At 37.1% G+C, this 16,590-nt stretch overlaps 1 protein-coding gene across 1 annotated transcript in view; it reads left to right on the top strand.

Annotated features, from left to right (window-relative positions):
- Positions 1-16,590, top strand: part of LRGUK (leucine rich repeats and guanylate kinase domain containing) — a 100,109-nt gene that overhangs the window by 25,857 nt on the left and 57,662 nt on the right. The window contains exons 7-9 of the mRNA XM_069462310.1: positions 4,251-4,394; positions 13,865-13,945; positions 15,883-15,969. Coding sequence (XP_069318411.1) covers positions 4,251-4,394; positions 13,865-13,945; positions 15,883-15,969 — 312 coding nt within the window. The remainder of the gene's footprint in view (positions 1-4,250; positions 4,395-13,864; positions 13,946-15,882; positions 15,970-16,590) is intronic.

The raw sequence follows: 16,590 nt of genomic DNA on the forward strand, positions 1-16,590 counted from the left end.
GAGAGAGAGAGAGAGATCAATATTTCATGCAGAAGTAAAATGATGTTCTAATTTGGTATCCAAATGTAATTTTTTAAAAGATTGGCTTTTTACACTGGAAAGGAAGATATACTTTTAGCAAGTATTTAAAAATATATTTTATAATATCTTACTGGTGAAAATATTTAAGCATAATATTTATTGCTGTTAACACTTTATTGCTTTCAAATGAACCATAAGATGTTTTCTGGGCACAGAATTTTGGCAGTTCTTTTATATTAATACACACTAGTCTCCCATTTTAGAAAAATCAGAAATAGTGCTGAGAATAAATGAACAATCCCAATCAGAGAGTTTAAAGTTATTTTTTCCCATGGAGAACATTGTCACGCTATGGGATACACTGTGTGACTATGACTCAATGAAAATAGAGATCATTTACAAAACATCAGCTGGTCACAATAGTCCCAAAGATAGATACAGTATTTTAAAAATAACAATATAGCTCACTAATTTGGGGTCTTGTAATATTGTTTGTGGAATATCCAGGATTCTTTCTTCTCCCTTTCCTCCTCCCTCCTACTTACCCTTGCATGGCTTTGCTGTTCCTGATTACATCCGTCATAGGGTGGGCAGGGAGGATTTCAAGCCATTAGGCTTGTAGCTTATTAATATGGTGTGTGAACTATCCCACTGGAGGATGTTGAACTGTTGTTTGAAACAACATCTTGGGTTATCTGCAGATTTTTTTGACATATACAATATACTATTCTTGTTTTATTTAACCATAGATCATTGAAGGTTGGGTGTGTGTTAATTTTTCTTCCCTGAGCTCAAAGTGCTTTTTAAAACTCTTCTATCTCTACCATGAGTTAGATGAGGATACTGGCAACTCAATCCCAAGGATGGAAAGGTTTAATAATCTTTCTGAGCTTTCATACTTTCTGCTAACTAAGGCATGTTAGCAAAGCATAAAGGAAAATGAATTTGATAAATTGGCTTGAAAATTTTAAAATTAGAAAAGAAAGTAATATTTTAAAATCATGATAATCTGAAGGATTATTGGCAGCATGTACTATTCATTTTGTAGTTTGTTAGAACCTTATCCTGTTCTTTATATATCTTCTCTGTATTGACGTTCCCATTAATTTTAAGTGGTAAGTGCAAAGAGATTTGGGGGTATGCTTAAGGGAATGAGAATGAGCTCATTCTTAACAATAATAACACATAGCACTTTCATCCTAAGAATTTGTTTCAATAACTAAATAAGTAATCCATATTGACAGTTCTGTCTCAAGTAGCCTTTAGAAAAAGCAAAAAATACTTATTTTTTTTACAAATAGATTTGGTGGATTGTTCTCAATCCCTGTCCCCCATTACTCATGATGAACTAGAAAATCCAGAATATGCTGTCATTCATTCTCCTTAAAATATTGAGAATAAGAAGATTTTCTTTTCCAAATTTTAATTACATCTATAAAATAAAATAATACATATTTGTTTCAATAGTTTTTAATGCTTTTGTTTTTAATTCATGGAATCAGAAAGCCAGTTGTTTTAGTTACTCTTGAAAATAATTCATTTTACAATTTAGTGAAAGCAGAATAATCACTGTACAAACCAATTGGTAATTCTTGACCATCAACTTTTATGATAAATTTAAGGGAGAACTGTGGTTCTCTAAGGGGCTGTTCTGTTGCCCAGCATCTTAGCAAGTAATGACAATGCATCCCACACTTCAAAATTCATTTTGTCATTATAAGATCTCCTTGTTGTTTTTTTTCTCCCAAATTGGTAGATTAAGAATGTTTCTAGGCCGGGCGCGGTGGCTCACGCCTGTAATCCTAGCACTCTGGGAGGCCGAGGCGGGTGGATCGCTCGAGGTCAGGAGTTTGAGACCAGCCTGAGCAAGAGCGAGACCCCGTCTCTACTAAAAATAGAAAGAAATTATCTGGCCAACTAAAATATATATAGAAAAAAAATTAGCCAGGCATGGTGGCACATGCCTGTAGTCCCAGCTACTAGGGAGGCTGAGGCAGAAGGATTGCTTAAGCCCAGGAGTTTGAGGTTGCTGTGAGCTGGGCTGACGCTATGGCACTCGCTCTAGCCAGGGCAACAAAGCAACACTCTGTCTCAAAAAAAAAAAAAAAAAAAAAAGATTTCTAGTTTCATTTATTTAAGAAAAAAGCTTCTCTCTAATAGTCTTTTCCCCGCTAATCATTATAAAACAATCAGGAAGAACTGTCCGTGAAGAAGCTGGCTGTACACTTTTAGGAGTGGTGCATCAGTTTTTCAGCATTGGATAAAGGGTTTAACTAGATGATTTTTGATTCAAAAATTCTGTAATTCTGAAATTTTCTCAGTTCTGTTTTCTTTTATGACCATAGGCTATCTAATTAAACTTTTCTATGCCTCCGTTAATTTATATTATCTAACACTTTAAAAGCTGTCAGAGACACTGTGAAGAAGAATTACAGTCTACTAATTCAGAGTTCTTTGGGGAGAAGTATAGTGTATAAAAATTTGATATGTGGGCATATTTTGAATAGGATATTGAGATCTTATTGCAATATATTAAATTAATAAGGGTACGATGTTAAGTTTAATGTAGTTTTTCTTTGCCTTTCCTATTATACTTTCTATGACTTTTTTGAATGCTGAACAGAAGGAAATTTGACTTTACTTTGGCAAACAGATTATAAATATTTTTCCTATTTATTTTGGCATTTTTCAAGTGCATATACAAATAAAAAGAATAGTATGATAAACTCTCATATGCTATCATGCAGCTTTGTAGATTATCAATATTCTATAATATTAAAATGTTTTATAGAGCCATAGAATTATAGTAATGGATACAAATCTTGCTCATTATTGAAGCGAGATTTCATTTTAAAAAGTAGGATGAAAATGAGCTCTTGCTACTAAATGTACCAGGGAAAATATTGTAAATGGAAGAGAATACTGTAATTTTTTAGTTCTTAAATGCTTATTAAAAGTTTCAAAAGTTTAAGGATGGGTACTACATGACATTAGTTGAAACCTCAGAATTACCCTTCATCATGATTCTCAACTCAAACTGAAAATTTAATTTTACTATGGCATTTTCTTATACCTCAAGGCTAAGGAACCCAAGGAATGATAACTATGTTGGAAAATGTGCAAGAAAATGCAAATTATTGTTATCATTCTTATTTGTTGTTACAGGTACATGGGCGGTTGGGGAAGAAGCCAACATTTGAGTCTTAAATTTTTGTTCTATTCTCATTGTACAAGAAGATGCTTACGTGTGAATTACTTAAAAACGTAGTTTGGTTATCTACTGTCATATAACAAGTCACTCCAATTGTTGTGACTTGGAGAAATCACTGTTTTATTAGCTAACAGTTGTGCAATCTGAGCTGGGTTCATCTGGGTGGTTCTTCCACTGGGCTTGCTGCCTTCAGCTGGCATATTGGTTGGGGGCTTAACTCAGTTGGGAGGCTGGGATGGCTGGGTTTTTCTCTCTATTTAGTCTCAGGGCTTCTCTCCATATGACTTCTTTTCCATGCAGCCTCTCCACAAGTTCTCTTCAACAGAGTAGCTGCAGTTCTTACATGGTAGCTTAGGCTCCCAAGACACAAAAGCAGAAGCTGCCAGGCCTTCCTAAGTCTTAGGCTTGAAACTGGCATACTTCTGCCATGTTCTTTTGGTTAAGGCAAGCATAGGTCCAACCTAGATTTAAGAGAGGGGAACTGCACAAGAGCATGAATAACTGGAGGCATGGCTAATTGCAGGCCACCAGTGTAACAGACTACTACGGCCCTTGTGATATGAAGTGATTATATTTAGAATGTTTCTGAAAGCAAAATGTATGTGGGAAGTATAATATTCCAGTGGTTTATTGTGATGGTGATGAAAGAGTTGCACTAAATTTATATTTCTAAAAGATAATCATGGAGGTATGCTGCCATTAGGCTTTAGATGGGAAGTGTTAAAAGGTTATCCTGCTACCTTTTGTCTTTCTTACTGATTTGAATACTCAACTTGCTTTAAGTTTAACAAAAATATTATATTCTGAGTCTTCCAGCTGAAAAACTGGGATTTTTTTTTCTGGGGTATGTGTATGTGTTTGGGGAAGTGAATGATGGAAATGGGGGTTGTGGGAGAGGGCCAAGAATGCCTTACTGATTTTTTGAGAAATTTTGGGAAGTATCCAAAGTGAAAACTTGCCATTACAACTTTTTCTATGAGAGGCCTTTAAGACATTAACTATATTTTGCCTATTTTAGAGCAATAACAACATTGAAAAGATCACGGGTTTGGAGCATCTGAAAGCCCTGCAGAACTTGGATCTGTCCCACAATCAGATAAGTAGCCTTCGAGGCTTAGAGAATCATGACCTCCTGGAAGTGCTCAACCTAGAGGATAATAAGGTAGTGTTGTACTGCTGATGTCTCAGTTTCAGTGTCTATATAAGAGGACATATTAGAGACAAAGCACAAACACCCCATTACTGGTTTCTCAAGGGTTGTCACATTCAATGCTATCTTAGACATGTTATTCTAGCAAACTTCCTAGAGCAGTAGTTGAAAAAGGACTGTTTTTTAAAAATAAATACTTATAATTCTTCATTTTTGAAAATTGAATGATTCCTAATTACATTGTTTTAAAGGTTTAAACTGCAACCATGTGTGCATGATTTTCTGAAGTAGGTGCATTCATGCAAAATTTTGTGTAGAAAGATGGCATGAGGAGAGTCTGAAATGTCAGAGTAAGGAGATTGGAGGTCTAAGAGTAGCCACAGGCTACTGTTGCTATCGTCTAGAGAAAATACTGGGGCCCTGGTGGTGGGGGGTGTTGGGAAGATGTTGGTCAACGAGTACCAAATTCCAGTTAGGTAGGAGGAATAATTTCAAGAGATGTATTGTACAGCATGGTGATTATAGTTAATAAAAATATATTGTTTTTCAGAAAAATACTAAGAGAGTAGATTTTAAACATTCTCACCACAAAAAAGACAACTTTGTGCATATGTTAATTAGCTAGATTTAGCCATCCCACAATATGTATATATTGCAAAACATCATATTGTGCACAAAAAATACATATGATTTTATTGGTCAACTTAAAGAGAATAAAAAAATTTAAAAATGCAAATACCTAGGAAAGGCTTAAACTATTAAAAATAAAGAGAAGACCACAGGAGGTAGATTCTTATATCCTGTTGGTAATAACAGTGTATGTTCCCAGTCTGCATGATGAGTTGCAGGTTGGACTTATTCAAATTTTCTTGTCTAGCTTAATGTACACTCTACTTCAAAAATTAAATAAATTGGCTTTCACTTTTAATTACATTTTGTTTTTAAAAAAGCATCTGGGCTCCTAATCATGGTATATTAAATTGGTACCTATAGCTGATTTCTTATGCAATAGATTTACAAAGTGATTTTATTCATATTGAGTACTTTATCATATTTTGGGGGGAAAGATTTCATGAGGAAGTTGAATGTTTAATTCTTCTTAAAAATGAAAAGTTGGGCCAACACTGAAAGAGACAGTCGGTGCTGGATGGAGTGAGATGTGGCAACGTGGAGACCTTGTCCTATTCTGCTGTGATGGTACTTACCAGTTTTCTCTGATGGCTCTTTCTCCACCAAACTCCCATCATCTGCTAAGCTACTAAAAATCAAGAGAAGTCTGTCATTAGGTGTAGGAATAAGTGAAATTTTAATCACAGACAAAATTGTTATTTTCATTCTCCCTTGACTTGTATATTAAATTGTTTTGGCAACTTCTCAAGTTAATTAATTCTAGCAGATGACCTTTGATGCCTGTGCTGTGTATTTTAGGAAGGCAGCACAATCTCTGTTTCATGTGGATTTATGTCCTTTTCCCGCACTTGCCATTAAAGACTAACTTTTAGAAAATTGCCTACTTACAGTGTTTCTTACATACATACAGGGAGTGTTGGAGAGGTGGAATGCACTCATTAAATCCCAACGCAATGCATCTCAGGATTTAGGAAAAGGAGTAATGATGATGATAATTGTAACAATTACAGGAATAAAATAATCTAGAGATATTTATTGAGTACATATGCACCAGCTACTGTTCTAATCGCTTTACTTATTTAATCTTCCTTATAACCCTATTATTTATGCCATTTTACAAATGAAGAAACTGGGACACAGAGAGGTTAAGTAACTTGCCCAAAGTTATAGATCTAGCAAGTAGCAGAGCCAGGATTCAAATATAGAATATTTTGCCTCCAGAGTCAATGTTCTTAACCTTTGCAGGATAATATAGTAAATGACATGCTAATGGGCCTTCCTTCTGAAAAGGGTGTGGTGTGATGCTCCAAAACAGTGCTTTCTCATCCAAACCTAATGTGAACCACAGATATAATTTAAAGTTCTCGTGTAGGCACAATAAAAAGGTACAAAGAAACAGGCAAAATTACTTTTAATAATATATTTTATTTAATCCGATATATCCAAAATATTATCAGTTCAACATGTAATCTACATACAAAATTACAGATGAAATATTTTACCTTCTATTGTTTCATGCTAAGTTTTTGACATCTGGTATGTGTTTTACACATCTCAGTTCATCTGGCCGTATTTCCAGTGCTCCATAGGCACATGTGGCTAGTAACTACCATACTGGATAGCACAGGTCTAAAAACACCTCACAAATAGTATATTGTTCTCTTCCATTTCAAGAGACTTTTTAAATTGCATTTGAAAAAGTTTAAAGAAAAAAGGGGTATCATTAAGTGAAGTGGTTCATAATTTTCAAATGTTAAAAAGGCTCTATTAAAAAAAAGTGGCCACGTGTCCCAAAGGGGGATCCTTTGGCAACAATTATGTCTGTAACAATAACATAATTCCCTGGTGCCCTGCTGAGCAGGTTGGGGAGCAACTGACAGTATTTTGAAATATTCTTTGAACCATCCAAAGAGTTCCTCAGAGATTTTTCCAGGACTACTGAGAATACTATGTATCAGGGATGGAAAATTTATCATTTAACAGAAACATAACATAACTTCTGCTTCTCATATGATTCATTTGATATGAGAAATATTGTTTTATTTGTAGCAGTTTCATCCATATTAGGCACTTGGTTTTAGCTGTCGAAACATTGTAACACCTACATGTGATTATTTGAACATCTCTCTTAAGGTGATTTGCAAATGTTTACCATCAGCTGGTGATTTGAGGACCTTAGTTACTCTCTGCACAGTAGTCCTTGTTCGATTTTAAATCCTTTCCATCATTTAAAGAGTATCCCAAACTGTTAACTCCATTCTAACCTTAGTCCTTTCTTCTAGTAGCAAGATACTGGTCTGGGGAGTGACTTAGAGAACACAGTTCAACTCTCTGAGGCTCAGCGTCATTATTTCACAGTGTTTGTTCCCAACTACTTTTCTGAGGTTTTCTTTTTAATGGATTAACAAGGTGATACTCATAAAGCAATAAAAGCAACTCAAATCCTAAGTAACAATAGCACTCCTCCCAGAGCTCCCAATCTGTTCATTTTTTGCAGCGCTCTGGCCTTTCTTTCTAAATCATTTTCCCTGAGTGCTAACGGAGACAATGGCAGCTGGAGACCATTATCCTACTCTTTACATTTTTGAGGCTTTATATAGGTGGGAAGTTCTTAGCAGAGGACTTCTTGCTTCTTGTTGTTCAGAGATAGATGCCATTTAATGTCTTAGGCAAGCAATCCATGAGCATTATCCCCATCGTCATTGGACCCTGGCTCACACTTCTGTTCATATATGTGAGCAAAAGGAATTTTGGGGGAATTGAACACAGTCTGCTTTTTAAGTGAACTTAATTTCTCTCAGGATTTCAGTTTGTTATCCCTGTAAAGAGAGGGGTTGAACTAGATGATTCCTTGGGGAACCTCGGGCTTCCAGTGGCTGACAACATTGATGCAGAGACAGCCAGGGCTGGGGATAGGAGTTGCTGGCATGATCACATATCCCCCTAAAATCAGTCTCCCTCCAGCTTGCCAAGGTGCTCCTGCCATGAGATGCAGACAGAAAGGAGGCCTCTTTGGAGGGTTTTGGGCTCTTTACATTCAGAGAGGATTGCCAAGGCGGGATAGCTCAATCTGCTCAGCCACTGCTCTCTTGGGATAGCCTTGGCTCTCTGCAGAGAATGCTGAGGGGTGTACACTTTGAGCCCAGGTCCTGGTGCTGCCTCATCACTTTGGAAATACTTTTTGAACTTTCAGACTAATGCCAGCGTAGTCCCTAACTTAATGCCTACCTCATGGCGATGGACTTGGCCTGCTTCTTGGTGCCCTGGTCCCATGGTGATGAAGGCAGCCTGCACAGCTAGGTGTGCTTGCCTTGCTTTAGCACTGACCAGAGTGCAGGCTGCTGACCCTGAGACCATGTGTGCCGTAGGCATCTGACTGGGTTAGGCCAGCAGTGCAGACAGAGAGCCCCTTATGGCCAGTTCACATGACTGCGGACGGAGACCAGCACTCCCGGGAGCACCTGGTGGAATGAAGCTCCCTTGCAGAAGGGGGTTGCAATGCCACGTGGTGGGCATTTTCTTCTGACCCTCATACAGACCAATCTGATTTCCACCCTAGGAGCTATGTAACATCTGGTGTCTCTGCTAGAAGCTTTTCCCCAAATTTTCAAAAAAATTCTCTCCTTCATTTCATTTAAGCTTCTGTCTGACCCTCACAGAAAGGCCACTCCAGCACCCCTCCCAGTTGCCTTTATCCCTTCACACTCCTTCACTCATCATTAGTACTTACCGCTGCCTGAGATGATGTCATGTCACATATTCTACGAGTTCATTGTCTTTCCCACTAGAATGTTGACTTCACAAGCTCAAGGGCCTTATCTTGTTCACTTTGTGCAGTGCCTGGCACTTAAGAACTTTGTGCAGCTCACAGCTGATGCTGAAGAATATCTGTTGGCTGAATGCGTTTGCCTCTTTCCATCACGTGTTCTGTTGGTGTTTGAGGTGCCCGTGATAAGATCTGCAGTGGTTGTGTGTAAGAAGTGAGGCTCGAGTGTTTTTCTACTGGATGGAGAGGAGACAGAGTGGAGATTTGAGGAATTGTTTGAGCTGAGGTGACAAGGGCCTTAAACCAGGCAGTGGTAGTGAGAAAGGAGAAGGAAGGCTGAGGTCCACAGATGTTTCTGAGGTAGAATTAATAAGATAGACTGGAGGTGGTGGACGAGGAAGATGATATTGCTGAAGAAGACTCCCAGGTTTCCAAGTCAGGTGACTGGGTGACAGTGGAGCCATGTAGCCTCCTTACTCAGTGGTCTAGAACCTCTGGGTCCTTGGATATTCATCTTGCCCTGAACTTTAGAGGCAGATATCCTATTCCAATGCTGCTATGTGGGCATGCTATGCCAGCTTATAATGGAAGGCAAGCCAGGAAAGCCAGTGGAGCTACTTTTGGGGAAGCTTATCCTTATTAAGTACAGTGAGTTGAATTGTGGTCCTCCAAAAGATGTATTCCCAAGTCCTACCCCTGGGAACCTGTGAATGTACCTTTGTTTGGAAAAGAGGTCTTTGCAGATGTAATCAAGTTAAAGATCTCAAGACAAGATCATCCTGGATTTAGGGTGGCCCTAAATCCAATGCCCTTATAAGAAACAAATGGGGAGAAGATGCATAGACAGAGGGCAGAAGGCCATGAGACCCTTGTGAAGACAGGGGCAGAGATTGGAGTTGTCGCTACAAGCCAAGAAATGCCTGGAGCAAGAGACGGGGAAGGATTCTCCTCTATAACCTTCAGAGAAATCATGGCCCTGTAATCGACACCTTGATTTCAGACTACGGGTCTCCATAACTATGAGATTTCTGTCGTTTGTGGTAATTTGTTATAGCAACCGTAGGAAACATACAGTAAGTGAAACTAGGTGTCTGGAGAATGGAGAATGAAGTCTGGAAGTTATACTTAATTGTGGTCTCTTGTAACTTCTGCTTTTTAAATTTTATTTAAGAAATTTCTCTATATGCCAAGGTTTTAAATATTTTCCTATATTTTCTTATAATTTCAAGTTTTGTTTTTTTTCATATTGTCTTTAACCCAACTGGGATTTATTTTTGTGGGTAATGTGAGATAGGCATCTAATTCCTATGTTGAAACATATTGTTCCAATGTTTCAAAACTCTGATTTAATAATTGTAAAATATTCTATTGAATGGATATGCCAGGATTTATTGAGTCATTTACTTATTGAAATTTGATGTGTTTACAACTTTTGCTATTAAAAATAATGTTGTATTGTATATTCTTATACATGAATCTTTAAGTGCATTTTTAATTATTTCCTTAGGATTCTTGGAAATACTATTACTGGAATGGGCATTTTTAAGACTCTTGATGTATTTCCTGAAGTTTCATACTAATTAATACTCCCAACAGCAGTGTTTGAAGTTGGAATACCTTATGATAGGCACATCTCCCTACACCTTTGTCATCAAATATCTTTTAAAAATTATGTCAATCTGTTAGGAAAAAATGGTATTTCATATCATATTTTATATGCTTTTTATTGATTACCAGTAAGTTAAACATTTTTTCTTGTTTGTTAGACATTTGATGTCCTTTTTAAAAATTGTGTATTCATGCTCATGACTATCATTTATTTAATTACAGTTCTTTTGCTTTTCATTGTGCTTAGTATAATTTTGATATATTAAAATTATTTATGAATCATATATTTTTCTTTGTGTCTTCCTTTATTTTTTTAATTTTGTTTCATTATTATTATCATTATTATTATTACTGAGACTAGGTCTTGCTCTGTTACCTAGGCTGCAGGGCAGTGGCCTGATTATAGCTCACTGGGCTTGAGTGATCCTTCCACCTTAGCCTCCCAAGTAGCCAGGACTACAGGTGTGTACCTCCATGCCTGGCTAGTTTTTAAAATTTTTTTTTGTGCAGACAGGGTCTTGCTGTTGTCTAGGCTGGTCTCAAACTCTTGGCCTCAATTAATTCTCCTGCCTCAGCTTTCCAAAGTGCTGGTATTGCAGGCGTGAGCCACCATGTCTGGCCTTTCCTTTATTATTTTTAAAATTTTTATGAAGTCTTTTTCGTTTCTGAAATCTGACAAGTGGTTCACTTAAACTCTTTTTTTTTTTAAATAATTTCTTTTATTACCGTCAACTCTTAATCCATAATTGATTTTATGGCATAATTGGAACAGAAATTTAAATTTACTTTAAAAAATCTAATAGTAATATGATGATAACCATACCATTTATTGAGTGTTTATCATATGCTCAGCCTTGTACTAAATAATTCTTATTCATTAACTCATTTAACCAATAGCTCTATTGAATAATGATAATTTTCTCACTGATTTATAGTTCACTTTTTTGGTATACGTTTCTGATTTCTACTAAGATCTGTTTTCTGGACTATTTATTCTGTTTCATTGATCCATCTGTTGATTATTATTTCAGCAGTGAGTTTATGATCATCATCATCATCATCATCATTAACTAGTTGATAGAGGCCCACACTTTGAAAAAGCTTTTCTGCACAGATTCACATATATATGTGGTGGTGAAAAAAATTTAAAGGTTGCATCTGATTGTTTTCTAATGTACATAAAAATATTTTTAAAGAAAAGGCCCTCCCTGAACTTAGGTCTGGATGGTGATGCTTGGAGAGCATGGCCTGGGAGGAAATAGCCAAAAGAAAGTTGATGGCTTCTCTGGGGTGGGCTGTGGCCAGTAGAGGCAAAGGAGGCTAGAGAAAGGGAGTGGACTGGAATCCAGGGATCAGCTGTGCTGGTACTACATTCTTGGCAGCAGACGGGTGAAGTTCCTATAAGAGTATAGCCTTTCTGGCTATATTTCCCTGTAAGTCATTAGGGATGCTGTTGTTCCTATACCTACTGTAAAAATTTGTTACATACATGGCCTAGGGTTTGTGGCCTTTGCATAGAGAAGATGTGAGGGTGGGGTCTGGCATGGGGTGAGGATGTGCAGGAGAGGGAGGGCACATGCAGGCCAGCCAGGATCTATTTATTTTGTTAATTCAGCAGAAATGGGAACTTGAAGCCAACCCACCCCGTGTTTGCTCCCCTCTTACCTCACCCTACCCTTAAAGGACTGGGAGGGAGGCTGGATCCCTTTCATTTGACTCTCAAAAGATCAGCTGATCCCAACTGCATCTTAATGGTAATATAATTTTATATAGCTCGCAATCATTGTGTTCATGGTGTTTGCAACACATTAAGGAGCTCTTTCCATGCAATCATCGTAAATACCACCATCTACTAAAATGAGCATGTAGTTTTCCTACTGTGGGTCTGTACTGTGACTAATTACATAATGATGGAGTTTGTAGGAATTTAGAAATTTTTTACTTTTACTAATAAAATTAGACTGAACGTTCTTGTGTCTAACTTTTGCCTGTCTGATGATCTCTTTAATATAAACTTCTTGAAGTAGGATGGCTGGTTTATAGCTTATGCACATGTAACACATCAGCACTTTAGAAAGGATGTACCAATTTCTACTCTTACCAGCAATGTCTGCCAGTGCATGTGGCCAGGACTTGTTGGTGAGACATGATGAATGAAGGAACACATCTCCTTGTAACATTGGTGTTAGGTCCAAGAACAAGAGCTGTATGCTAGAGGGAAATCAATTCATTGTTCAAAAGTTCTCACGAAGCATGTGAACCAAGTTTACTTTTTCACCTTCCTGAATAACACAATATGAAATAGTGGGTCCCTTACAGATGGTCTCATAGATGATCCAAATGGCAGTCTAGTCATCTTATGGAAAAAGATGTATATAATAACATAACGTTGCTCTAACAAGATTAATGTATACAGAATGTATATTGCAACTCTGGAGTTTGTCTTTCATGTTATATCTTTGAAAATGGCATCTTTTGAACATGGTGCATGTGTTTAGCACTTGACTTAGCTTTGGGTCTAGTTTACATTTTAACTGCATTATGTGGTTAGATAACTCAGAAGTTATTGGTTACCCTGCTGTTGGAATACTTTTATTAAGACAATGCATGCAGAAATAATTTGGAGAAAAATAGAAGTGAAAAAGTAATAAATTTTTGTAAAGGTTCAATATCTACACTTGAAATAAAATTTATATTATGCTAATTACAGAAAATTTAAATAAACCTTTTTGCTTTTAGTGGAGAATTCAAGACTGCTGCAACCCAAGCTCTATCCTTGGTCAAATTAAGAAACTATCAAGCAGTCCTTTTTTTTTTCTTCTTTTCCCTTCCTTTTAAAAATTGTGAAAAGTAACCCATATAGAAAAGTGTATAAAACATAAACATATAGGTGAGCTAAAAAGATTTAATGTGAACAGTGGGCGCCCGTCAAGAAATATAATATGTCATACAATTTTCCATTTTTACCTTTCCTTAAAATAATTTCTCTTGTGGAAAAAGTGATGGAGCCATACATGTACATGCAGCAAGAAGGCTTACCCAGTCACAAATGGCCAGGGTAGCAGAAGCAGGATTGGGGAGGGAAATTGGGGGCCTAGAGGGCTAGGAACAGGGGTGGGGATGGGGTGAGTAGCCAGGTCTTCCTTGCATGCATTTTTGGTACTGTTTCTCTGCTTTCACATACCATTTTATTACTGCCTTAAAATGAGAATGGGTGAGAGGAGAAACCTTACTGTTTTCTAGCCAGAGAGGGAAAAAGAAAACATGGCTGTGTGCATTCACATTTATTGAAGAGGCATGCAATAGTTCCCTGGTTTAGTGTAGCTCTGCAGAATTTTCATTAAAAAGCTGGATATTCAACAGAGCAATTTTTTAAATCAGTTAAATTTAAAGGATCCAAACTGGCTCCTAGGGTAATGTTTTCTATTATCTTTGTGCATTTAATCTGTTGATAATATTTTTTTCTTTGATTAAACAGATTGCTGAGCTGAGTGAAATAGAATACATTGAGAATCTACCTATCCTTCGAATTCTCAATCTTCTGAAAAATCCAATTCAGGTAAGAGATCATTTATATGGGCCGGGGGGGAGGGGGGAGAGGAGGACTATCCTGGAGTTCTTCTTCAAGAAGTACTTTTGGTAAAGAATATCAGGAATGTGAATACAGCCTATTTATCTTCCTTCTCTCTTAGGGAACGGCTAGAAGGGTTTACTGGCACCTAAATGACTTGACTTGTTTTTTTAGAAATAACATCTTTTTTCATGACTGACACGTTGTCACACCACTGCCAATGAAGTAAAGCCTGACACTGAATATCATTTACCTGTTCTGCTGGTCATTTGTGACTCATCCCAGGTAGTGCTAGTGATTACAGGAAGGAGCTAATGGGATTGTAGAGCAACGTTCCTTTACATTAGAGAATGCAAGATGCCAAAGGTGCAGACAGAATATGGTTTCTATTTTATAGCGGGGAACAGAAAGTCTAAGATTAGATATCTAAAGTAATTTGCCTCGATATAGCCATGAACTTGGTGTTGTTGTAAAGTAATTATAGAATAATATTTCCTAAGGGTTCTTAACCTTTGGGATTTAAGGATCAAGGACTGTTTTTCAGGTCTCTCTCTTTCTTTCCATCTGTAGATCCTTTCTCCTGGCCTCCTCCCCCTCCTTGTCCATCTGTCCTTCATTCCATTTTCTACCCCTATCCTTCACGTACATTTCCACAGACCCCTGGCTTTGTATGTATCTCTAAGTACATTTTTTGTATGTGTATCTTGATGTACATGTCTAGACAGGCAAACAAAAAAACAAAAGAAAGAAAATTTTAAAAATAAAAACAGTCCTTGATATGAGAATAGTGGCAGGCAATTTAAAAGCATCTCTGGGCAAGGTAAGGAGCAGCGTTTACAATGGCCACCACACCCAGTTTCAGATCCATAAAGAGTGTTCACAGATAAGCATCACAAACCCATTGACACTTGTTATCTCGCTTATATCACAAAACCTTCCCCCCAGCATTACACATGGAAGTATAAAAAAGATACCTTTATATATTCATGTCATGTGAATTTACTCATCTATAAAAAGCATCATCCACTAATGTCTTTCCCTTCAAAGAGACATAGCTTCTTAATACAAAAAACTAATTAATTATATTTCTAAAAGGCAGATAGTTCTAATACAGCAAATGGGAGGGAATAGTAAGGAATTTGTCTTATAAATGAATGTTATTTTATTATTGTAAGGTAAACTCATGATAAATGATAAAATGAATACAAAATAATACAAATAAATAAATAATAACAAAATAATATAAGTAGTAAAGGTTCATTATGTGCAGAAATGAAATTCATTGGAGTTAGAAGACAGGGTTTGAGTCACTGGCCACAGAATCTTAGATGAGCTGCTTCACCTCTCTGAGGCTTAGTAGTTTTTCCCTTTAGAAATGAGGATAATCAGGTTGTGTGTGGTGGCTCACATCTGTAATCCTAGCACTGTGGGAGGCCAAGGGGGGAAGATTGCTTGAGTCCAGAAGTTTGAAACCAGCCTGGGTAACATAATGAGACCCTATCTGTATGACAAATTAGTCCCAGCTACTTAGGAGGTGAGGCAAGAGGATCACTTGAGACCAAGAGTTTGAGGCTGCAGTGAGCTATGATCATGCCACTGCACTCCAGCCTGGGTGAAAGAGCAAGACCCTGTCTCTAGAAAAATAAAAATTAAAAAACAAAAAGAAATGAAGATAATCCTACCTGTTCTACTAATCTTAAAGGGAAATTAACAAGATCATGCATTGGAAGAGCTTTGTGAATTACAAGGCAGGGTCTGCGTTTGAGTTAAGGTAAGGGGTGAGCGTGAAGTGCAGAGCCCTATGCAGGGGTGTGGGAATGATGAGGGAGCAGATGAAAGACCCAGGTTCAGGAGAATAGAATGCTGGTGCTTGTTGATTTGGGAAAAGGAAGGCAATTGAATAGTTTTCTTGGTATTTTAAATAGGAAAAACCTGAATATTGGCTGTTCGTAATTTTTATGCTACTGCGATTAACAGAATTAGATCAGAAGAAGGTTAAAGTGGAAGAAAAGGTATGTAATTGTATTTCATGTGTTTATGGGTTAATATGCCCAAAAGCTCACATTGTCTGCCACAGAACTAAATGAGACATAAAATATGTAAATTAACTCTTTATTTAGAGACTATTCTCTTGTCTGAGGAACTATCTGTTTAACCCTCTGCTGAGCATCAGCACAAATGCAGTGAAAGGCCTGCTATGAGTACAGTGAAAGTTTGGGGAACAGAAGCGACACTCCACTTGTATAAGTAGCTGCATTATCTATATCTGGGTAGCAGATGATCAGTTTGGATAATTATCATATTTGGAGGATGTATGATTCTGTGTTACTTTTAAAATTCATTTAGCAATAAAATATAATGTTATTCTACCATCTAATCAAAAGATACTCAAATCACTACTTTGATATGTTAAATCCTTAATTCTGCTCTTTAAAATAATGATTCCTCTGGTCACACAATTCCAGAGTAACCAGACCTTGAACACTAGCACCTGCCTCCCTCCCTGCCAAACCCGTGGTAGCTGCTTTGTCTTGCTTTAGTGGCTGGTGACAGCTGAAATCTCTACTAATGAGGGATTTCTTACACTGGATGCAAATTTGAGATGGGAATGAAAACAGGTATAAATATGTAGA

This window comes from Eulemur rufifrons, chromosome 29, assembly GCF_041146395.1.
Source record: "Eulemur rufifrons isolate Redbay chromosome 29, OSU_ERuf_1, whole genome shotgun sequence".
Classification (NCBI taxonomy): Eukaryota; Metazoa; Chordata; class Mammalia; order Primates; family Lemuridae; genus Eulemur; species Eulemur rufifrons.